This window comes from Lissotriton vulgaris, chromosome 10, assembly GCF_964263255.1.
Source record: "Lissotriton vulgaris chromosome 10, aLisVul1.2, whole genome shotgun sequence".
In the NCBI taxonomy this organism is placed as follows: Eukaryota; Metazoa; Chordata; class Amphibia; order Caudata; family Salamandridae; genus Lissotriton; species Lissotriton vulgaris.
The window spans coordinates 57805427-57828937 of NC_141698.1; the positions used below are offsets into that span (position 1 = coordinate 57805427).

At 44.2% G+C, this 23511-nt stretch overlaps 1 protein-coding gene across 1 annotated transcript in view; it reads left to right on the forward strand.

Annotated features, from left to right (window-relative positions):
- Positions 1-23511, forward strand: part of ERN2 (endoplasmic reticulum to nucleus signaling 2) — a 189704-nt gene that overhangs the window by 84833 nt on the left and 81360 nt on the right. Inside the window, exons 3-6 of the mRNA XM_086940449.1 lie at positions 8337-8370; positions 9354-9426; positions 13581-13653; positions 14774-14896. Of these exons, the coding sequence (XP_086796575.1) occupies positions 8337-8370; positions 9354-9426; positions 13581-13653; positions 14774-14896 (303 nt within the window). The remainder of the gene's footprint in view (positions 1-8336; positions 8371-9353; positions 9427-13580; positions 13654-14773; positions 14897-23511) is intronic.

Consider the following 23511-nt stretch of genomic DNA (forward strand, 5'->3'; position numbering starts at 1 on the left):
GTGATTAGGTATTGGCACCAATCCTTCCTGCATCTACCCATCCTTCCTTCTTTGGACAGTCATCACCGTGCCCCTCTATGTGTGGACCTTCTCGTGTGGTATTTGATGGTGGCTGTGATTGATGGGACTCTAAGCATGCCTCTATGGTTGTTGTTTTCTGTGAACATCAGTGTTGTAGTTTTCAAACATGACTAGTTGCTTGTAAATTGGCTTTTCCTTGCATCCTTATGGCAGGCTGTCATTACTAACTCTACATCGAACCCCACTCATCACAGTCTTGTCCATTTGCCCTTAAATTCTTCTACTTCTTGCCCTCTTCTGCCCCTTCTTTCTATCTCCTACAGCCTACTTTTCTCTCAGGCACTAGTCTAATACCTGAGGTAAGCTACCACCTACCACTCTACTCTGGGGAAGATCCTTCAGTCGAAAGGCTCTTCATCCTTCCCTCTCTCCCCTTACCTCATTTCCACTCGGCCACTTCTATTACTTTTAGATGGACAGACCACGACCCAATATTTAGAACAACAAACCATTGTGACCCACCTTCCTTTAATGGACATGAGGCGGGCCATTTTTGAATGTAACTAAACCATTTCGCGGCAGCGCACTGTCATTTACAGACAATACCTTTTCCATTGAAGCGGACACTAAATTTGCACAGACTTACAATTTTACTGATAAAGCCAGATAGTACACACATTTTAATGTGGTGAAATCGGGTTTCTGTGAATATATATCATTTGTGCATTACCAAGTAACTTGTCTTGATCCTATTAAAATCTGTTTCCAGTACACTTGAGAATTACAAAAAACTGCTTTATTTGTGCTTTCCTAACTGATGAAAGCATGCAGTTCATTTACAGCTATTTACATTTTGTTGTCTGTTGCAAAAAAAGACATCTTATAGCCGTTCCTTTCACACTTTCTAAACTCCAGCAAGATTATTACAAAGTCAAAGTCAAAGTCAAAAAGCTTTATTTCGATAAAATTTCATTATCATAAAAGCAAGTTTACAAAAATTGATAGTCTAAAAGTAGATATCACATATATCCAGTTGGTAACAACAAGCATAACATTTGTTTAAAAGAATTTTTTTAAAAAAGATTAAACAGTGTTATTAAGCTTTCTGGCTCGAATAGCCCAGGCCCAGAAAAGGAATTTTGCTAAGGCACAGGCATAGGGTACATAGCAGTCTGAAACAAGTATCCTGATTGCCACATCATGGCTCCTGGTACCCAGTTGTCGGCACAAGTTCTTCAGCCAGGCCCTTCTTGGCTTGGCATATTCATCACAAACAAACAAGAAATGGGCCAATGTCTCTGGGTAACCTAAACACGAAGGGCATAATTCAGTTTTATGTAAACAGGAGTTCCATTTCTTGGTAAAAGTATTCAAAGGCAAAGTACCCGTTCTAAATTTAAAATATAAGGATCGAGCAAAAGGTTTCCCAATTATATCAAGATAGGGTTCGCGCCTAGGAGTGTCCTTGAACTTCAAGAAGTCCTCGGAAAGCCTTCCAATAGAAACTCCGGAGTGCCTTTGGGAGCAAATCCAGTCTCGAAATAATTTTTTGAGTACTTGTTTTGGGGGAGAGGATTTGCTGAGCCAATAGTCCAGCAGGCCCAAATTCGACAGTGTGGATTTCATATCAGTTAGCCACTTGATTCTTGCCCAATGTGGTGACTCCATTATTTCTTTCAAACCTCTGGCATAAGCGCTCAGTTCATCTACTCGCCAAATACGAGCCCATAGCAGCAAAGGGCGAAAGTTCGCAATTTCACTAATCTGCGTGCAGCCAAAGTCCAAAAATAAAGGTAAAAGTGGGGTGCTTTGGGGAAGTGACATTAATTGTCTGCAGAAGTTGTTCTCGGATTTTTGGAGAGCTTTTGTAGATGCAAAGCCCCAGAGTTCAGCTCCATAGAGTGCAGAGCTGACCCCCTTGGCGGCATAGATCTCAAGGACTGTTCCTATTGGTTTGAACGAACTGGAACGTTGCTCCCTCAATAGGGCACCTGTGATCCTTTTGTGATTCAACAGCATCTTATCCAGATGAGGAGACCAGTCCATTTTGTCAGAGATGCGTATCCCTAAGTAATCAAATACTTTCACCCTTTCCAGGGGCTCGGTGTTTAGAATAGGTGGACGCACATGCTGTTTGGGGGGGTTGAGAACAAGATATTTAGTTTTGTTGGTATTTATAATCAAACCCCGATCAGTACAAAAGGACTGGAAATTATCCAAGAGTTGCTGCAGACCCATAGGCGTTTTGGAAATTAAAAGCGTGTCATCCGCGAAGAGGAGGGTCGGTACCCGTACCCCCGCCAGCGATGGTTCATCAGATGGTGTTTTAAGTAAGTGCTCAACCACCCCATTAATATACAAAGAAAAAAGGGTGGGAGCCAGCACACACCCCTGGCGGACCCCTCTCTCTACGGGAATGCAAGCCGTTTTCTCCCCACCAGGACCCCACCTGATTTGGGCAAAACTATCCTGGTGCAGCCTGACCAATAAGGAGAGCAAATACAATGGGAGCCCCATATTGGCCAAGACCTTCCACAAAAGGTCCCGAGGGACAAGGTCAAAGGCAGTCTTTAAATCGATGAACGCGAGATAAAGACTGCCCTTGCCTATCACTACCACCTTCCAGTAAATCATCATAAGCCTAAAAGCCTGCTCTATTGTTCCAGTGCCTTCTCTGAAGCCGGCCTGGAAATCGGTAAGTATTTTATTATCGTCCACCCAGTTAAGAATCCTGAGTAGAATAACTTTACCGATAACTTTTTGGGTTATGTCTAGCAGGCTAATTGGCCTATAGTTGGACGGATCATCCCTTGGGCCTTTCTTATAGATGGGAACCACCTCTGCCCCCTTCCATGAGGCGGGGATGGGGGCTCCCTTGCAGATGGCAAGAAGAAGGGAGTGGATTATCTTTCCCCATGTAGCCCCATCAGATTTCAGCAGGTCCCCAGGGATGCCGTCTGGTCCTGGAGCTTTTAGTGGTGTGATAGAGTTAATAGCATATTCTACCTCCTTATGAGTAAACTCGGGGTCACTGGATAAAAAAATATAATTAGCGAGCAGAGAGGATTGGACAGGACCTCTCGCATTCAAATCATTATGGCAAGAATAAAGTTTAGCAAAATGGTCCTCCCATACCTGCCCCGGAATGTTGCAGGTTACAAGGTCGCTGTCTGGTTTATTCCGTACCCTTATTGCATCCCAAAAGGATTTAGCGTCTTTCTTCATACTGGCTTCCTTAAGGGTTAGCCAAAAAGTGTCCTCCCACTCCCTCTTAGATACCTGTAGGACCCTTTTGTAGTCTTTTCTAGCAGATTGGATTACCAAGGGGGACTTTCCTTTGACGGCCTCTATCAGGCGAGTTTTGGCCTTCCTACACGTTGCCGAGTACCAATCATGTTTGCCTTTTGTTTTTAGTAGGGATTTTTGTTTACCTACAGGCAATTGAACCCAGAAAAGGTCACCTATGGTTTTAGCGGCAGCTTCGAATATAACAGTAGCCTTATCTGCTGCAATAGATAAATCAATTGAGCCGATTTCAGCTTGCATATTCTTAGTCACTTCATCCATGGCCGTTAGTTTATCAGTATTTAGCATTATCTTGCTCCACTTTAGGCGTCTGCCGCAAGTGGCGACAGTGATCCCCTGTTGGCGACTTGGAGAGACTGGGGGTTTGTCAGCGGGCCAGGGGTCTTTTAAAGACAAGGAGAGTGGATTATGGTCGCTCTCTGTAGTGTTTAAGATAACCATGTCAAGGACATGGCTCCAGAGTCCCCTATCCAGCAGAATATAGTCAATTCGTGTGCTTTGACCAACTCTGTTGAATGTGGGAGCACCATGGGAATCCGACCGTGTGCGGCCATTTACAGCTCTTAAGCCGAACTCCAGGGTAAGTGCATTTAGGTGGATTGCACTACGGGTCCAGCGTTTGATGGGTGGAATGGAAAGAGAGGGGATTCCCCATCTATTGTCCTCTTCTGCTAGGTCCAAATCTCCTTCTAGGGGGAGGGGTTCATAAGTACAATTAAAATCCCCTGCTACTAGAATATGCCCAGGTCCGTGCCCGTGCCGCTCTCCTAGCTGAGCCTCAAGCTCTTCCGTTGTGGGTGAGATACCCCCATTTTTTGTTCCTCTAATATATACATTAAAGAGGTCAATATTCATACTGCCCTGTAGGCCTAACAGAGAGACACTAAGAATGTCAGGAGTTCTTGACCTCTTAGTGATTATCCTGCAATTAAGGAGTGCACTTATCCATATAATAAGCCCTCCTGATGGACGGCCCTTCCCTGTTTTAGGTTTAGCAGCTGGTGAAAAAAAGGTAATATACCCCACCCGGTGTAGTGGTTCGGTAGCCCAGGTTTCTTGAAATATACAAATTGTATGGTCATCGACCAGGGCATTCCACTCGGGAAGTCCTAATTTCCTTGATATCCCAGCAAGGTTCCAGCTGAGGATTTTAAAGTTGCCAATTGCTAGGATTCCATCTGGAGACACAGGGCATTGGTGATTACAAGCTTCAGCACTGTCCCTAGTCGGAGAGGGTAATACCACCTCTGAAATAATAGGGAGAGATGCACCAAGCTCTGGGTCGTGTGTGCTGTTATTATCACTATGGAGGTCAGTATCTAAACCTCCATTTTGAAGAAGTCAATCGACCTCATCCAAAACACAGTACCTGTTTGGGTGGGCAAACTGTGCGAAGGAGGGGTTGAAAGATAAAGGTAAAGATGGATCCTGCCATGGCTGCTGCCATTGCTGCTGCCATTGCTGGTTACTGAGTGGAGGCTGAGGTGGTCGTTGCCACTGCTGGGTGGGTTGGAAGAAAGGAGGGGGTAGAGGGGGAAGAGGTTGCTGCCACTGTAGCCCAGCATGGGGCGGGACTAAAGATGGAAAGTTGAACGGTTGCTGCCAATGGTTAGAGGCATAATGGGAGGAACGTACAGGCCCTTGGTTACCTGGGCGATGGGAATTGGGTCTGGTTGGAATGGGGAGGAAATAAGATAAAGGAAGTGGATTGATCTGGGTGGCAGGACCGCTGTTGGATGCATTACAAATGAAGTTCGCAGCTCCCACATCTCTGAAGTTAACCGTAATTACATCCCCAGATATATTTTTCTTGCTTCTTCCCACCCAATCCCCTCTTCGGACAGTAAGGATTTCCCCACACATCCCACTAGGTAACGGTCTATGCACTTGAAGCCACTGAGCACATTTATTCCTTAGCTCTACATGGGTTTCTCTGACTCCTTCCTTCAGTGGAGGAACAGCAGTCAGTACCACCACGAAGGGAGAAACTTCTGGCGGCAAGCTGATAGACTTAAAGCGGGTCTGTCTAGGTTTGGAGACTACAGGATTTTTGGTCGAATCAAGGCCTACAGCGTTCGTGGGATTCCCTTTGGGGTCCGTGACTTGGGGAGTTAAGGATTTCGGGCCAGCCGCTAACAGCTGGACCGATGGGATATTTTTCCCTGCTTTTGGTGATAAGTGCGGAGGGTTATTCCCTGAGTGAGAAGGATGTGACCCAGTTTGCTCTTTAGGGGGCTGAGGGGTTTTTACCTTGCCAGAAGTGGATTTAGTAGCCTTTGCTAGTGGATGGGGGTTGGATAGTGGTTCACTGTGCCCTTGTTTCTGGGCATGCCCAGACTCATTGGACCTATTGGGCAATTTGGTGTTAATGAGGGATATTAATTTGTCTAATTTGGAAATCAAGGGTTTGATTTGTGCCACTATCGTTGTTTCAAGGTCGTGCTTAAGGTCCGTGACCATGTTATCAACCCAACATGGGATGCCAGGCATTGAGTGGGGAATGGGTGCCACCAAGTTATGATTGCTAGCTTTATTCTTCGACTTCTCTTTAGGGTTAAGCTCCTTGGCTTTGGGCTTGGCTTCTGCTTTTGTAGGGGTGCAGATAGTCTTTCCCCTAGAGACACTTGACACATAAGGGGTCGACTTGGCAGATAAGCCATCCAGGCCCGTCTCCGTTTCTCCGGTTATTTGGCAAGCTTCTAGATCTGGAGTTGCCTCCAGATCCTCGAAGGACGGGTCGGACTCTGAACAGGTGACTGACAAGTCGACAGCACTTGGAACTGTAACAGTGGCTGTAGAGGAAAGAGGCAAGGGCAAGGAACAGTTGGTCAAAACTTGCTGGGAGGGTGAATTAACATTTGCAAGGGCCCCCAATGAGGAGCGTTTGGCATGCATAAGATCCAGAGAGACTCTTTTCTCTAGGAGTACGATACTTTTGTCAATTGTCTCAGTAACTCGTGAGATGAAGAGATCAATGGGACCAGTCACTTGAGCTACCTCTGCGGCCTTTTTGGTATAACTCCTTGTTTTATGCCGCATGTTTCTTTTCACAGTGAACAGCAAACAGGCTTAACCAGGTATTTAAGTATATTGTGCTTCTCGAAGAGTTGAGTGTCTTCCTACCTGGTAAATATAATCTGGGCGTTGAAGCAGGGATTCTGGGCCTGGGCCGTCCTTTGCCGTCCTTGAACGGCCTTAAACGGCCCGCTCTTTGCCCGATCTTCGCCCCGGTACTCGCCCCGCGCGCGTCCCGCGTGCGCGTTACCCACGTCGACAATAAGGACCAGGCAGGAGGAGTGGGCGGGAAGAGGACCAGCTGCGGCCGATCTCCGCCGCTCGGAACGCTGGTCCTCGCAGTCCCGCCTCTACCCTTTCAGCCGGTAGTCCACAAGTCGCGTTGGTGCACACAGCACAGGCAGGGGCTGCACAGGGAAAGTTCCACACAGATGACACTCGCCTACGAGCGGCACCCGCGAAGCGGGGGCCGCGAGGCGTGAAGGACGGAATCAGGAATCAGGCAGCAAGTAAGGACAAAGCTTCTTTCGGCACAAGCTCCCAGGGCACGACTCACTCCCCAAAGATTTTAAAGAGAGGAGGAGGGGGCGGGAAGAGGACCAGCTGCGGCCGATCTCCGCCGCTCGGAACGCTGGTCCTCGCAGTCCCGCCTCTACCCTTTCAGCCGGTAGTCCACAAGTCGCGTTGGTGCACACAGCACAGGCAGGGGCTGCACAGGGATAGTTCCACACAGATGACACTCGCCTACGAGCGGCACCCGCGAAGCGGGGGCCGCGAGGCGTGAAGGACGGAATCAGGAATCAGGCAGCAAGTAAGGACAAAGCTTCTTTCGGCACAAATTACATAATTCACTTTAAAAACTCCTCTCACAGTGCAGTCAGGGAAAGAAATGTAAACACCAATCCCATGTTAAAAGAATAAGCAGCAATCTGTCAGTAGACATAGTATGACATTTGAGTTCTGTCTTTGAAGTGCCGCAAATGTGATGAGATAAACACAATTTAAAAGCATCTTTATTTATTGCTCAGACTTTCCCGACTTACCAAAGATCGACTCAACTTCCAGTTTTTGGGAATGCTGCCTTAGAGAATAGTAGGACACTAGCCTTGCAACAGACACACTGTAACTCTGGTCTCTTAGTCTGTTTAAGGGGGACGGCATGCTCGCTCGTCTATGTGTTCTAGTCCCTGTCGGACTGTACGCAAGGGCGGCCATAGATGTGTCAGTCTGTTTGTACATGGATGTCAGTAGATATATCTCCTGGTCCACATATTTTCATGTATATCTTGCCTGTGTTCATTTATGCTTGCATGTTGTGTCTGCAAGTGTGTGTGCAATGTGAAAAAGTCACACCTCTTGGCTTTGTCAATGCTTTTTTGTAATGGTGCTCCTGTGCGGTCTCCCCTGCAGAAACAATGCAGCCAGCCTTTTTTTGCAATGGCTGCTGTGGTTGTATGCTGGATTTAAATGTCTACGCAGGCATCCGTGACCAAGGTAGAGCTTGTTCCACCTTCCAGCTAACTCAGTCATTGTTTCCGCCATGCTCAATGCACACCGGAGCCTGTAATTATATGTTGGTCGTAACTTACAGTTAAGACTTAAGCTTCGCCTTCTTCCAGACCTTATGCATACTACCGATAGCACAAACCACTGAACTGCAAATTGAATAATTCCATAAAGTAGTGTCCACACCATGTACTTCCACCCATTCACCAATTTTCCTGCTTCAGTTGTATAGTGATGTGTTCATAACATTTGCACATCATACTTCAACTTTCCAGTTCATGCATTAACACTTTATTAATCCTCTGCATCAAACAGGTCTCTTGGCTTTGCCCGTGCTTGTTTGTGCAGGCCCTCTTGTCCACCAACCTCTTCCCCATGAACCCTGCTGTCACTCCCAGGATCCTTTGTTATCCGAGCGCTGAAGCCGGTAGCTTCCTTGTTGATTCTCTGTGCTGGTCTGTGATTGCTTCTTTCTTCTTCCTTCCTAGATCCCATCATCGAAGCTCCTGTCTACGTGGCCGAGTAAGTTACTTAAACTAAACTCTTTTCAGACGACACCCATTATGGGTGAGTGTGCGGAGGGCATGGGAGGGAATCATTGCTGAAGAAATTGTGTTAATCCAAAAACGATCCGACAACCAAATAATAGATGTGTGATCTTCCGTGCCCCCAGGATTGAGTAAATTATGTATTTTCTACAGTAATCAGGCATGAAAAAAGGATATTTTTTTACAAGAACAGTATTTTTCCTCCATTACAAGATTTCCTGTCTTGTTGAATGAACAAAATGGAGCACGATCACATACTTTAAGTTGTGCAGATTACAGTTGTTTAAGTTGTGTGTGTAAGGGAGGAAATTAAACCACAGAAACCCGGCACTTCCTCAACACTTCATACCTCTTCAATGTTCACAGACACCCCTGCACTTCATCAGTCTTACTAAGAGGTCTTCATATACTGCACTGATACAGCTCGCAGGCTCACCTACACTTTGTTGGTGTTTATCAGACATAGCACACACCTTGTAGCCTTTGCTCAGAGAAGCAGCCTGGACGTTGATGACATGGCTCACAGATTGCCTTGCATGCCATCAGTATTGCTTTTAGAATCCCTTGCCCCTCGTTGACATTTCTCCAGAACCCCTACTCATCGTTGCCATTTTTAACAGACACCCCCACGCCTTGTTGACTATGCCCTCACACCAGTAAATGTTCTTGTCGTTTCTTACAGGCACCCCTGCACCTCATTGGCATTGCTGAGACACCCTTACATCTCATTGACTTTTCTCAGACACCGCAACTCATTCATGTTGCTCACAGACCCCTCTGCACATCATCATTACTTCCTGCAGACCCACCGGCACTTGATGAGATTCCACACAGATACACTGATTTGCTGCACTGGTTGTTTCAGGTGTTCATACATGTATAATTCCGCTACGTACTGGCATGACGTCTGGGCCACTAGGGACCCAAACAACATTAATCTCAATCCCTTTCTTTCAGGCCTGCGTTCCTGCCCGACCCCACCGACGGCAGCCTGTACATACTCGGTGGGAAGAACAAGGAAGGGTTAATGGTGCGTAGTACTGCATATAGGTTTTCTGGAAGATGGTTTAACTCCCACAGATGAGGTGACTGGGCAGAGGGGTGATGAGCAAGAGTGTGATGTCTTCCTGTTTGGCAAGCCAACACCTAACACATTATCCAAAAGATCAAGGCTGGAGGGTTTGTGACTCTGCATTGTAGCTTTTGTATCATAAAAGTAGGGGCTCCATGAAATCCTTGAGCAATATCTCGGCAACTTCTGGGCCGAAGACAAGTGAGATCAGTAGATGTTACCACTCTCTCAGTAACAGAGATGGAAATGAAGAAATAACATGATTGACCAGACGGAAAGAATGTTGTAAAGACCGTGATCGCTAACTCTATCTCTTCGGCTTGAATTTTTCCTGGGCTCAGCTATAGAAACAGTAATTTGTGTTGCAATGAACTGGAAGGTTAACATTTAAAAAGTTCGCAGCTGGTTTGTTCCTTGGACTATTGGAGTTGAATTGTCATCAGGAATGACGATGGTTAAGATCAGGTGGTGTGGCTATGGGGGAGATTTGGTTAGTGAACTGGAGTTAAATCAATGATAAATTCACAGAGTTTGATGTTTGGATGAGCCTTGGTATCAAACCATGTTTAGACTTAAGAAAGGCTGCTAGCTTTTTTAGAATATTTAACTCATAAATGCCCCTCTAAAGCTTAGCTTATTGTTTTGCATTTCCCTTTTAAACAAATGTTTGTGATAGTAATTAGGAGAATGTGCATTGGGCTGGATACAATGGATTGTGTCTGTCAAGTATGTGGTCATCACTTTTTGATATTATAGCTAAATATTCAGATTTAGTTTATGCACAAAATATTTTTTTCTGTTTTACTTTTTACCTTATATTATGACTTTAGACCTGGTAAACCATATCACGGATCTGATGTCTGTTGAAACAAGCAAGATTTGGAGGCAGAGTAGAGAATCTTCTAAGTCTATATCCTATTAATCAACTTAGTGTTTATCAGCAAACCTATTGAATTTTAGTGACTGCCTTAATGTCAGTACGCTGCGGCCACTAAAGCATCATTACGCTTATATGTGCATGTGCCATAATGCATGCATGCTTATACATCATGAAATTTTTTTAAGCTGTTGCAATTTTGCGTTGTCAAGCAAGCATGTATTTCTTTTTTATGATGTGGAACAGGATCGGCAAAAATCATTGCAAAAGTTAAAAGGTCAGGAAACGTAATTCAAAGTGAGACATATTGGTTTTGCCAGTGGTTGTTATTTTAATTTTTTTAACTGAAATTAGATGTCATCTAAAATTTGGGGAAAAAAAGGTGTGGGAAGGGAAGGAAAGTGGGAGCAATAAATGGAAAAAGAAAGAAAGACTTAGGTCCTCATTCTCAGAGGCACAAATCTCATTTCATGAGTCTAGCTCTGGCACAAATTGTGCACCATGAGGGTTTTTGCTTGCACCAATTTCACCAGGTAAAAAGTGGCACAAATTATACAGCAGACAATTTCAGTCTGTTCACCTCGTAAGTGGGGAACGCACACAAAATTGTGCTTTATCACCCATTCCAAGGTCTTAGTCTCTGAATGGCGCTGTAATTCTACACTCCGTAAATACCATATCCAGTGGTATTTTTATTTGGTGAGTGCACATATTGCACCGAGGATTGTGCCCACCTTGATGTGCAGGCCTAAGTGTCTAAAAGAGTGTTGAGAGGTACATTGAAACCATTAGAAAGAGCAGTATTGACTGAAGAACAGCTGCACGGGTGATATTGTACGTAGTCAACAAGTACATCACTCAACCTCTCTATGACCTACTGCTCTGAGACCATACCTAATACACTAATCCTTTATAAAAACAAAGTGCTTAAGGAGTCCTCTCCCCATTTTTCTTTGCAGAATGTTCAAGAAGTTGATATTGAAGCACTTTCTTGAGAACCTTATCCCATATCCTTCAAACATCTAATAAAGTTGGAGCCATGAAATTGTGTTTCCATTTAAAGTTTTTTTTAATTGAATCATTCAGTATTACTCCATCAGTCCAGCCAATGCGTTTCATCCCCAAAATAGGACTTCATCAGGGTTGTGTTCAGTTCATCTGATGAATCATCTTCAAAAGTATATATCAAGCTGTGGTCAAGTTTCTTGTTTCTCAGTGGGTTCTATGCATATGGCAAAGACTGATGTGAAATCCCTTCCACGTGAAGCCCTCTCGTGTCACAATACGTGTGAAAGGGATGCAGAGGAACCACTGAGGAACATGAAACTTGACCATAGCTAGATATATACTTTTGACAATGATTCATCAGATGAACTGAATAAAACCCTGATAAATTCCTGTTTTGGGGACGAAACGTGTTGGCTGGGCTGAACAGACACAAAATAAAACCTTCGGAAAACCAGATGAATTTAAACTGGCATAGAAAATTGTGGTTAAACCCTTTACAAGTATAGAGTTAATGTTGGTGTGAGCTCAATGGATACTCACAACTCAGAGGATCGGAAATAAAACTGAGAAATGTTTCATAAAATGAGTCCACTGAACAAATACTCGAGTTCAGCTGCCAACAGAAAGATCAAGAGAACCTAGCCAACGGTTTAACTCCTGATTTAGCAAATGATGTTATTCTTCTTCCAAATTGATGAGATTCTACGTCCGATTTTTTCCTTCCCCTTATGTTTCATGTTGGTTAAACACAGGCAAATGAATCGACATCCAAGAACGGTAGAAACGCTCTTTCAGAGCAAAGTGTCTTGCTGTGAGAAAAGTTTATTCAACTGGCAACTCTGACGCGTTTCGGCCGACGAACGGCTTTGTTCACATGAATATATATATTGATATCTATAAGTGGTAACATGGTGAATTTCAAACATTAAACGCAGTTCAACCACCAACTGAAAGATCAAGGGTACCTTGTCAGTGGATCAACCTCCGATTTAGCAAATAAGAGCCCTGCACTGCTTGCTGTGCATTCGCAGGCTTGGCTCTGGCCGTTTGAGATCTGGGTTGTTTGACGACGTTGAGGCTTTGGTGCATTGTATTTTCAGTAGCTTGATGTCACTGGAGCAAGTATCCATTCTTTGAACGTATTCCAAAAAAACACCCCAAAGTTCAACTCTGGTACAAAATGGCCAAATTTATGAGGACATATTAACCATTTGTGTTCACAATAGGCATTATGGTATAATACTATGTTGAAGCAATTCTGCTCCCACAAGTAAGGAGTAGTTTTTCCAGGGAAGACGTGATGAGAATTTGATGAACTTCCACAAACCTATGAATTCCAGAAAATTCAGAACTTCTCCAAGAGACATTCCGACTCCGGGTACAGTGTAAATTTCAATCCAGGGTGGAAATAGGGTGCTAACCCCACCCATAATTGATGAGGTTTTAGGGGGAGATACTTTTTAAAAAGAGGAAACCATTATCCCCATTAAGGTAAAAAGTTAGCACTGACAAATTTGTATTTGCTAAGCACTGTACAATATGTACATTGATTTCAAAAGGAATACCTTTTGCATACCAAAAATAAGGGGAATGGGGCATGGTTACATATACGGGCCTGGATTATTTTGTGACATCCATCACTGCACCCAAAATTTACTACTATTTCTGAGACCTTTCTCGCTGACCTATAACTTAAACAAGCAGGCACGGATTGTATCAAATAATGCTAAGATTACTACATTACACTCCTGTGTTGACTAGTGTGCAAGATCTGGTATCCACAACGCACTGTTAAACCAAGAAGAGTTCTAAGGCGTTTTTCTTACTCATGGCTGTGAATGATTACATGCAGCCATTGTTTCTCCTGCTCACGAGGTTGCTCGTGCTATTTTTGGGGCACCAGCACTCTGCTGAGGGGGTGAATGATTCAGGAGTATGTATGCACCTATCACTGCCACTTTACCTGTATTTTGCTATATGAAAACTACACATTTTCTACTATGACCCTCCTAAAAATCTGTTTCTGTCCAGTGCATTGCAATGCCAGATTAAGCAGTGACTTCCCATTTCACAGAGAAACTCAGCTTTGAAAGGCTGGGACCTGTGGAAATAAGCTTGGTATGATTAGTATTAATGTTTTTGCATTTATACAAACTTATATTGATCCTTCAATGTTCTCATCATGTGCCGAACAACTCATTCTGCATCTCATCTTTCCATTTTCCAGAAACTTCCATTCACGATCCCGGAGCTGGTGCAGTCCTCCCCGTGCCGAAGTTCTGACGGTGTGCTCTACACAGGTATGATCAGTGATGGCTGTGCATTGTGCTATTACCAGTGTGCATACTGGTAGGGAGTATATGCTTGGAATGTGTCCCGGTGTTGCTGGTTCAAGTCTATCCTGGTTGGGTTTCTCTATTTTCTGGCAAAAGTGGTGCCTTATGTAGCAATATTGCTTTGTACAATGGAGCAGTTATGCCTCATGTGTATTGTGAAGCTATTGAGGTTAATGTTATGCATTTTTGGGTTGTTTGTGTACAATCCTTAGGTAATGATTTGTTTTCTGGAGCTTATGTACCGCCTTCTGGCAAGTCTTTGCAATCTACATGTGGGCGTGGATTCCGAAATAGCTGCCTGGTTGCATTCCAGTGCTGTGAGGGAATGTTCACAAACTGGTTTTATTATGCGCTCATGATTTCATCTTTCAATTTGTGAGTGTTTTTTAGGACTCGCCTGTTTTTTTCTGGAGATTATGGTTGGTTTTGAAGTTGTCATACTTCCTGGAGCCTTCGTTGTGTGTTTTAGAACTGTCATTATATTCTGGAACTGCTTTGGTTGGGTTCTATAGCTGTCAAATTATGTTCTTGTGATGCTCCATTGAGATGCTGGTGTATGCTTCTCAAGTGTTTATTTGTGCCATGGTGTATTCTTGCAAGTTTCACCTGCAGGCTGCAGCTGTTCTTGTGTGTTCTGATATAATTGGCAATCGTAAGCTGATAGCATTCAGCAGTGTAGTCTAGCATTGCTGTTCGTGTGTGTGAAGTGAGGATACATATTAAAGTGTCTTATGCAATGATGAAGTTAAATATCCTTTGGCTTTAATTCTGGGGATGGGGTGCTGTCTGATATCACTGATATTCTTTCTGGTACCCCTCTCATGCACTGGAAAGATGCTGTGCCTTTTGATACTATTGCATTACAATGGCACTGCTGCTGAGTGCTCTGTAGCTGTTTCTTTTATTCTGACAGTTTTGTTTTACCAATGGCTGAGTGTGTGCTCAGGTGAATCTTTGGTGTGTCTTAATTGCCGCAGGACTGCAGTGTCGGCGAGTGTCTGCTCCATGGCTGTCCTCTTATTGTGCATTGAAGCCCAACTGTCTTCATCATCTCTTAGTTCTTCAACATGTCCTATTCCCACAGGGAAGAAGCAGGATACCTGGTTTGTTGTGGATCCCAAGTCAGGAGAGAGGCAAACAACGCTATCAACAGAATCTTCCGAAGGCCTGTGCCCCTCCGCCCCTCTGCTGTACATTGGTCGCACACGTGAGTACATGCAAGCTTGGCTTGAGTCATCCAGAATGTGTAAATTCGCCTTTCCAAAACATGCACACTCTACATGTCCAACTCAGAACATACAAACAACTCAGAGCGAACAAGAAACAGCGGCTGTGTACCTCAGAACAAAAATACACCATCCTTTGCATTAAGAACATGGATGCACTGTTTTAAAATTCTAGACCACTACAAACACTGCCTCAACTATACAGCACATACATTTATGTTATGTTAATATAATTTCTAAAGCACAAACAATCACTCCTGAAGGGATATCCCAGCGCTGATGGGCAGCATAGCTCATCAGTTCAGAGGTAGAAAGAAAAGAGAGCCCATACTTTCAAGATGGAAAGTTAAACAGCTGTATTTTTGGCCTTTTTTTAAAAGTGAGTAAGGACTTGCAAGACTGAAGGGAGAGAAGGAGCCTGTTTCATTGGAGGGGGCAAAGATGCCAAAGGAGTGCCGCCACTTCTGACCTTATGAGTCTACCGAAGGGGGGAGGGGGGGGGGGAGACAATGTCCCATGTGCAGATCTAAGATTTCTTAGAGGCTGGTAAAAGCTGACTATGGATGGAGATAGTACAGTCCAGCTTCATGCAGGGCTTGCTGTGTGTGGCAGAGCAGTTTTTTAATAGTGGACCCGGAGACAAACTAGGTGGCAGATGGCATATTAACCTGGTAGCTGTGTTTCATACAGTTTGTAAGCATGATAACCATGTCTTGTTAATGGCTACCAACAATGCATTCCCATAGCCTAATTGACTGGTAATCAAGGCCTACATAATCATCTTATGACAATGCAATACTCCCTGCCCTTTATGTTGACTGGCATGAAGGGCAGCAACAAACCTCCTCTTCTGTCTGTCTTAGGCAAGTTTCTGCACGGTGCCCCAGCTGTGGTATAGCGTCTTCGTTTCTGGTGCCACAGTTTGCTTCCAGGAGTTCTTTGGCCTGCCTAGTTTCTGTTTACCTTCTGGGGTCCTATGCAGAGCTCTTCTCGTAATGGAATATTGTTCTCTTCTGATGGTGTGTTGTAGCCTTCACCATCTTTTTCTCTTAATGATGGTGTCTACGCTCTCTTGCTTGCATTTGGTGAACAGTTCATGGTTTGACGTGGTACGTGGCCAGAAAATGTGCAAACGTCTTCTCCGGTTACAGTGTGTAAGATTGACAGCTTGGTGATGTCATTTGTCATCATCTCCAGCATTCTCATCCAGACAAGGGTGTGGACAGAACGCAGGTCTGGTAATATGTCAGCTTGGTGTTGGTGCTGGACTGAGATGACCTCCACAAATTATATAGAATCCTGAAAGCATTCCTGGCCTTGTTCAGTCTGCTCTTGATGCCACCGCCTGCCCCCCATCATGTCTGATAGCACTGCCTAGGTACGGGAACTCTTCAGTCATAGCTACATCCTCTCCATCAACCTTGATTGGTGAGGGGTTTGGGATGTTGAGTGCCATGGCTTCTGATTTCTTTATGTTGATCTTCAGGCCCACTTGCTGGGCATAGATGTTGAGGCAAGATGCCTTTTCCTGCATATGCTGCTGTGTCTGGGAGAGCAAGGCTAGGTCATCCTCATAGTCCAGGCCCTACAGTGAAGAGAATAAGGTCCATCTGATGTCTCCAGGTTGGTCTTCAGTTGTGTGTCACATCACTCAATCACTAGGTTGAAGAGCAACAAATACCTACCACATCCCTGTCTCACATCAGTCTGGACTTCGAAGCTCTACTTACAATCTCCCACCCTGCAGGTAAAATTATCATAGAAGCTCTCGATGAGGATACCTATCTGCTGCGGTATGCCATAGGCTCTCAGTATACGCCAGACACTGTCATGGTGGATACTGTCGAAGTCTATCTCAATATCAATAAAGTTGTCTCTGTCACTCTGTGCACTGCTCAACAGTGTTGTGTAGAGTAAGGATCCGATCAACACACACTCTGCAGTTGCGGAACGCAGCCTGTTCTTTTCTTGAGTGTTTGTCCTGCCATCACAAATGTGCTGTGTAATGATTTTCACCAGTATTGTACTCATGACTGAGACAAGGGTGATTCTATGCTTGTTGTTACAGTTGGGTAATGTTCCCGTCTTTGGAATTTTCATGATGATGTCTTGGTAGTGATCTGGAACTTTCTTTCCCTCCCAAACAGTGGTTGGAGGATTTTGGCTGATGTTTCAGGGTCTGCCTTGAACATTTCTGCATTTGGATTGTCTTGGCCAGGAGCTTTTCCCGTCTTGAGAGATCAGATAGCAGTGACAGTGTCTTCTCTCTGTGGTTGAAGGGACTGTTCACATCCAAGTCTTTTTTGGCTTCATGGATGTTCACTTGCCGGTTGGTACTGGTCTGTTCAAGAGTTCTTCAAGTGCTTGGCCCAGCGTGTTTCCTATTCTTTCTCTGTTGTTAATAGTCTGCCTTGCTTGTTCAAAATAGAGATGTTGAATGTTGCCCAAGATTTGCCACTGACTATCTTCATGATCTTGAGAACCTCCCCCCTTGTCTACTGCTACCTCCCATGCTTGGCTGGCAGGGTTATCCATGTACGCCCTCTTTTCTGTTCTTGTCACATTCTTTTTACTGCTGCTATTGCTTTTCTGCACTGTTGCATGCACTTCTGTAGCCTCTCAGATTTTGCCTTCAGGACTTTCTGTTTTTGCTGCCCTTTTGTCTTTAATAGCTTGCCATGTGTCTTGTCCTATCCATTCTTTCCTCTTCCTTGGCTTAGTCCCCAGGCATGTTCCAGAGACCTGGTCCCATTTCTTCCTTACTGCGTCTGTTGGTGGCTGAGACTGAATTTTCATGTCTTGCAGGAGTTCGTACCTGTTTTTTGATATGTAAGACAAATGCTTTCTCGTTTTTGGGGTCCTGCAACTTTGCCACATCGAAGTGCTATCGTTCTGATGTTTTGTTTTCTCTTTTTCGGAGCTTCAGCTTCACAAGAGCTGCTGTCACTAGATAATGATCACTGATTGCGTCCCCTCCCCTCCTCACTCTGACATCTTGCTTTGGGGAACCCCAGCTGCCGCTTATCATCAGGTGGTCAATATGTGTTCTGTCTCTGCCATTGCTCCAATGTTAATTTGTGAATATCGTGATGAGGGGAAGAGACTCCCACCTAAGACCAGATCATTTGTGGTGCAAAATTCCAATATTTCTTCATTGTTGTTCTTTGTTCTACATCCTCCCTTTACCATGGCTCTGTCATGTTTCATGTTGTCATTTCCCACTTTAGCATCTTTAGGTCATGGTTCAGCACGGCTTGAACTCAGCTTGAATCTGCTGGTAGAATACGTCCTCACCTGTTTCCTCTGTGTCATTTGTTGGAGCATAGCCCTGGATAATGGTACTGTTGATGTGTCTGCCTTTTAACCTGTCATGAGTCTGCTGTTGGCTTGCTTTCACTCAATTAGGCATTTCTCTTTCCCCTCGCTCGGGATGATTGCTACTCCTTCGGGGTTTTGGTCATTGTCCCTTCTCGAATGCAGTACAATCTCTTCTGTGGTGGTTTTAATTTTGCCAGATCCGGGCCACCAACTTTCGCGTCCCCCAGGATGTGTAGGTTGTAGTGACTCATCCCTGATGTTACTTGAACCAGTTTTCCTTTCATACATAGTCTGTATGTTCCAAAGTCTGATTCTGGTAATGTACTTGGCACTCAGAACGTTCGTTATCCTGTCAGTAGTTTCCTTGTAGCTTTGACTCCCTCGTGCCCAGACGTTATAATGGTTTTTGCTGCTGTGTACATAACAGATGCTTTTTTGTGGGTCAAGGTTGTTAGCCTTGTGCTCATCCCCCAACCTGGACAACCAGTGGATCACGCTTAGTCTGATCTCTAGCATTTGACCTGTCCAGGTTGGTCGACCCTACTAGGGTCCTAAACTCCCCCCAACGTAGCTTTCCAGGTCACTGAACAGTAAGCCCCTCAACCACTTCAAAGTGAGGATTCTCTGAGGAGTATGACAATGCAGTGGAATTAACCCTGGGCGAAGCACTACGCTACGCTCGCGTAGTTTGCACAACTTCGCACTACGCGAGCTGCACCTAGCACAGTGCGAACACGCGTAGTGCAGCAGTCATTTTTTGCTTGTTCGCGGTCCTCAACATCATGATCGCGACCTCGAGCAAGCAAAATGACATCCCGGCGAGATTCTCAACGCGGGAAGGTCAGGTTTCTCATTGCGAGTGGTTGCATCCAGATGGCTACAGCATGCATACAATCAAGCAAATGTAATTGTGAAACTTCTTGATTTTCAGCAATTGAAATAACAAGCGGAATATCATCTGAGGATTTATTTTGACGCCCCAGGACAAATTGTTTGGTTGCATGGTTCAAACATATCTGGTTTTCATGTTTATTTTGTTGACTGGACAAGTAGGCCCAACCACCTCAACAAACTTTGGCTGTCTGTTTACTGTATAAATCTGTGAAAACGTCTGCCACTAAAGGCACAATTAGTATCCATATGTGTAGGTTGTTCAAGCTGTATCAATGAGTTATTAATAAAAAACATTTAGTATTCGGACTGCCAGTATAGTGAGCTGTGAGCTCTGCTTGCGCTACCTATAGTGAATCCAATGTGAAATGATGTTTACATTTACAACATTTAACAATTTGAGGCTGCTTATAATGTTCTCAGAATGCACCCTGAGTTACAAATGCATGCGGAAGCCTGAAGGCAAGATTGGTGATAGATTGCTTTTAAACTGAAGCGTACATTACACAAGAATATTTTGCTACTTGAAAATAATGTTTTCTTGAATTATTTTGCTACTTTAGACACTATTTCTCTGCGGCATCATTTAGTAACATGTGTTTGGTGCCTGGCGGAGTTTCAAAAAGAAAACTAATAATGGAGAATCAGTGTAAAACCATTATGAGCAACATGAAAATAAATTAGGGGGGAAATTCTAAAAGAAAGTGACTAAAGTGCACCTAAGGTAATTGTCCTTACATTGTTATAGATTCATGACCTGGCAAGAGTTTGCTGAAGTAGGCCTGGAAACCATACTCCTAGCAAACCGTTGTCAATTCCATTTCCCGCTGATCAAACATACATAATTATCTTTGCTCGTGCAAGAATTGAGCTAAGAGATCACAAATGTATCCCTCTTTCCTATTGTGGAAAAAGTTTTATCCCGCCCTTTTCATAAGCTATTTCCCGCCTTTTCCAGTGTGGGAAGAGATCAGAGAAGAATTGGTGAATATCCTCAAACATTTAAGTTTGTGGGTGTGTACTGTCAATTTGGGTATTCCAACCATGGAGCTACTCTGCCCCCACCCTACTTCCAGGCTCTATATGTAGATTCGTGGAAAGGTGGCTAAAACAGAGCCTTGCTAGATTCGAAATCCTGAAATAAAACGAGCCCTGGCATCATCAGAGAGGCTATTACCACTTCATTGTTATAATGAGAACACTGCCATATTATGTCACCTACATGCATGGCACCAAAAGGAAAAAGTAGAGTTGTTTGATATGCTTGTATTTTCCCTTGGACAGGTGGTTATTTTAATAAAATTCCAACCCCTGAGATTGCTCCACGCCATAAGTATTGACATTGCAGCTGTCTAAATCAATGTAGTTAATGATGTTGCAGTCAGAAAATGCCAATTTTTGAGATATACAAATGAAAATTAGCAGCTTCAACTCCTACCAGGACTTGAAGATCAAAGTGCAAATTGGCATCAAGATGGCGCCCAAGTTCTTAACTCATGGAACTGTCAACAAAGAAATACCAAGGGTTGATGGCCAACAAAAAGCATGCCTACACCACCCTGCACCTGCAAACAGGGCCTCTAAAATGTATCCCATGCAAATACCACTGCTTTCACCAGTCATGCCTATGCCATACAAATAAACGCTGCCTCTATCATCCAGGACACACAGACAGACGTTTACCATTCTGAACATGCCAGAATGTTCCATCACCCAGAAAATCAAAGCATGTCTTTAAAGTTAATAACATGAGAAGCCTCATTATTTCCCACATCTTCAGCCATGCTCTTAACATTTAGAACATGAAAACACTGAGTGTGCCAGCCAGAGCATTCAAGTGCCCTGCTTGCCATTAAAAACCTGCAAACGCTGTCTGAGCCATCCAGAAGGTAGAAATATGATCTGTAGTGGTTAAAATATGGAGACATAAACAGTACAATGAAGAACATGTACCCCTAGGATCTGCAAACCAACATGATGTGTATAAACCAGAACATGCAAGCAGTGCAGTCCAAATAAGCACTGCCTAACTGCACAAAACATCCATCCGTCACATGAGTGGTCTAGACTAGAGCATGCACTTGCCATCAAGAACATGCAAACACTGCCTGCACCATCAGAAGCATACAAAGATGCTCAGCGATGCTCAATTTTCTTTGGGTAAGGAGCCTAGAATTAAAATGTAGGCAAATTAGCCCAGTGTAACTTTACCTTTAAAGTCTTTCCTACAAAGCAGTGGGGAGGCGGAAATCTTAAGCCAAATCTATTCTACTAGGTAGCCTCCTACCTGAATCTCACCTGCCTGATCAACTCCACCTCTGGAGACTGAGTAGCGGCCTGCATCAAAACAACCATGGGATGTTCTCAGTTACTGTGACAGCGCAACAGGTTTTCAGGCTTCTAATGTATTGGACAGATGCCTGGTATGAGGATAGGGGGTAATACAGTTTGGGCCCAATCTGAATTTTTGCGTAAGGTCTCAGTACTCATATTTTGTTTCTCAGCAGCCAGCCCTTGTTTGAGATGGGGACAGGAAGTAACAATGCCATGCTACCCTGATGGAGGCATGCTACCCTGATGGAGGCATGGTATCCTGATGGAGGGCATGGTATCCTGATGGAGGCATGGTATCCTGATGGAGGCATGGTATCCTGATGGAGGGCATGGTATCCTGATGGAGGCATGGTATCCTGATGGAGGGCATGGTATCCTGATGGAGGGCATGGTATCCTGATGGAGGCATGGTATCCTGATGGAGGCATGGTATCCTGATGGAGGCATGGTATCCTGATGGAGGCATGGTATCCTGATGGAGGGCATGGTATCCTGATGGAGAGCATGGTATCCTGATGGAGGGCATGGTATCCTGATGGAGGCATGGTATCCTGATGGAGGGCATGGTATCCTGATGGAGGGCATGGTATCCTGATGGATGCATGGTATCCTGATGGAGGCATGGTATCCTGATGGAGGGCATGGTATCCTGATGGAGGCATGGTATCCTGATGGAGGCATGGTATCCTGATGGAGGGATGGTATCCTGATGGAGGCAAGGTATCCTAATGGAGGCAAGGTATCCTAATGGAGCTCTGCCTAATGTAAGTCCCCCAACATGCAGTCACAAACAAAACAGATGCGTGGACATAGAAAAAATAATACTTAAAACTGGCTGGCAGCACTATTTCCCATTACTTATTAACTACCTTAGATTACTTCTACTGACATATTAGATTTCAGTCCTGCGCCACAGGGATGAAAGTTCCTGTGAAGAGATCTCTGAGCAGACAAAATATAAAACAATCAAGTGGGAAGGTGGGTGAATTCCTTGCAGCTGCCCAGAACATGCAAATTCTACCTGCACTTTCCAATACTGACAAACCTGTTCTTCAGCACCTGGGACATGCAAACATGCTGTGTACCATCCAGGACATGGGCACACCTCCAGAAACATCCACAACACATGAGCCTATGAACACCATCTAGAGCATGCAAGCATTGTGTGAATATTTCAAAATATAAAATCATGATCTATACCATGGAGGACTTGCAAACTGTGCGCATACCATTCAAGACGTACACACATGCCGTATGCTATTTAGGATATGCAAATCCGCACAGCACCATCAGGAACATACAAGCACTGTTTCTAACATCCAGAACATACAAGCACCAAATGCACAATCTAGACTGGAGCATGCAGACATTGCCCGGCCTTCCAGAACATAAAACAAGATCTGTACCATTCATGTCATACAAACATGATGATTACCATTCAGGAAACTACACTACACGTAGTACCCAAAGCATGCCATCGCAGTTTGTACCTTCTTCCTTTAAATCACTAAGACTCATTTCAGCTCAGTTCTATGACGTAGTCTCTCCTTACCCTCCTCCCACCATAAAAACAGTGGAAGACCTCCAAAGACCTTTTGGTATAGTGACTTCCTTTTTTTTTTTAAAGATTTTTGAAAACCTTTATTGTGCAGATAGTAGCATACAAATACGGGCCTACAACCAATTAGGCCGGCCACGAAACAATCTGAAAAGCACGTAAATCAATGAAGAGGTTTCATAGCAGTCACCCGGTATATTGCGAACAAGTAGTTCAATCGTAGAGGAGCTGAGTGTGACCGCCGGATGTAGGATCAAAGAAGGTTAATTTTATAATAGAAATTATAGCAGGATCAGTTGCAGTTTAAGCATCTGAGTGCCCATAGCGGGCCACGAATCAAGCAGCAAAACATTAAGGCATCAATAAAAACGGTTATCAGCAATAGTCTACAGCCATCAGAATATAAATGCCATATTTCCAAGCAGTACCCATCTTAGCCCGCCTCGTGCATACAGACCACCAAATTATTATACTTATACATAACTGAGTAACCAG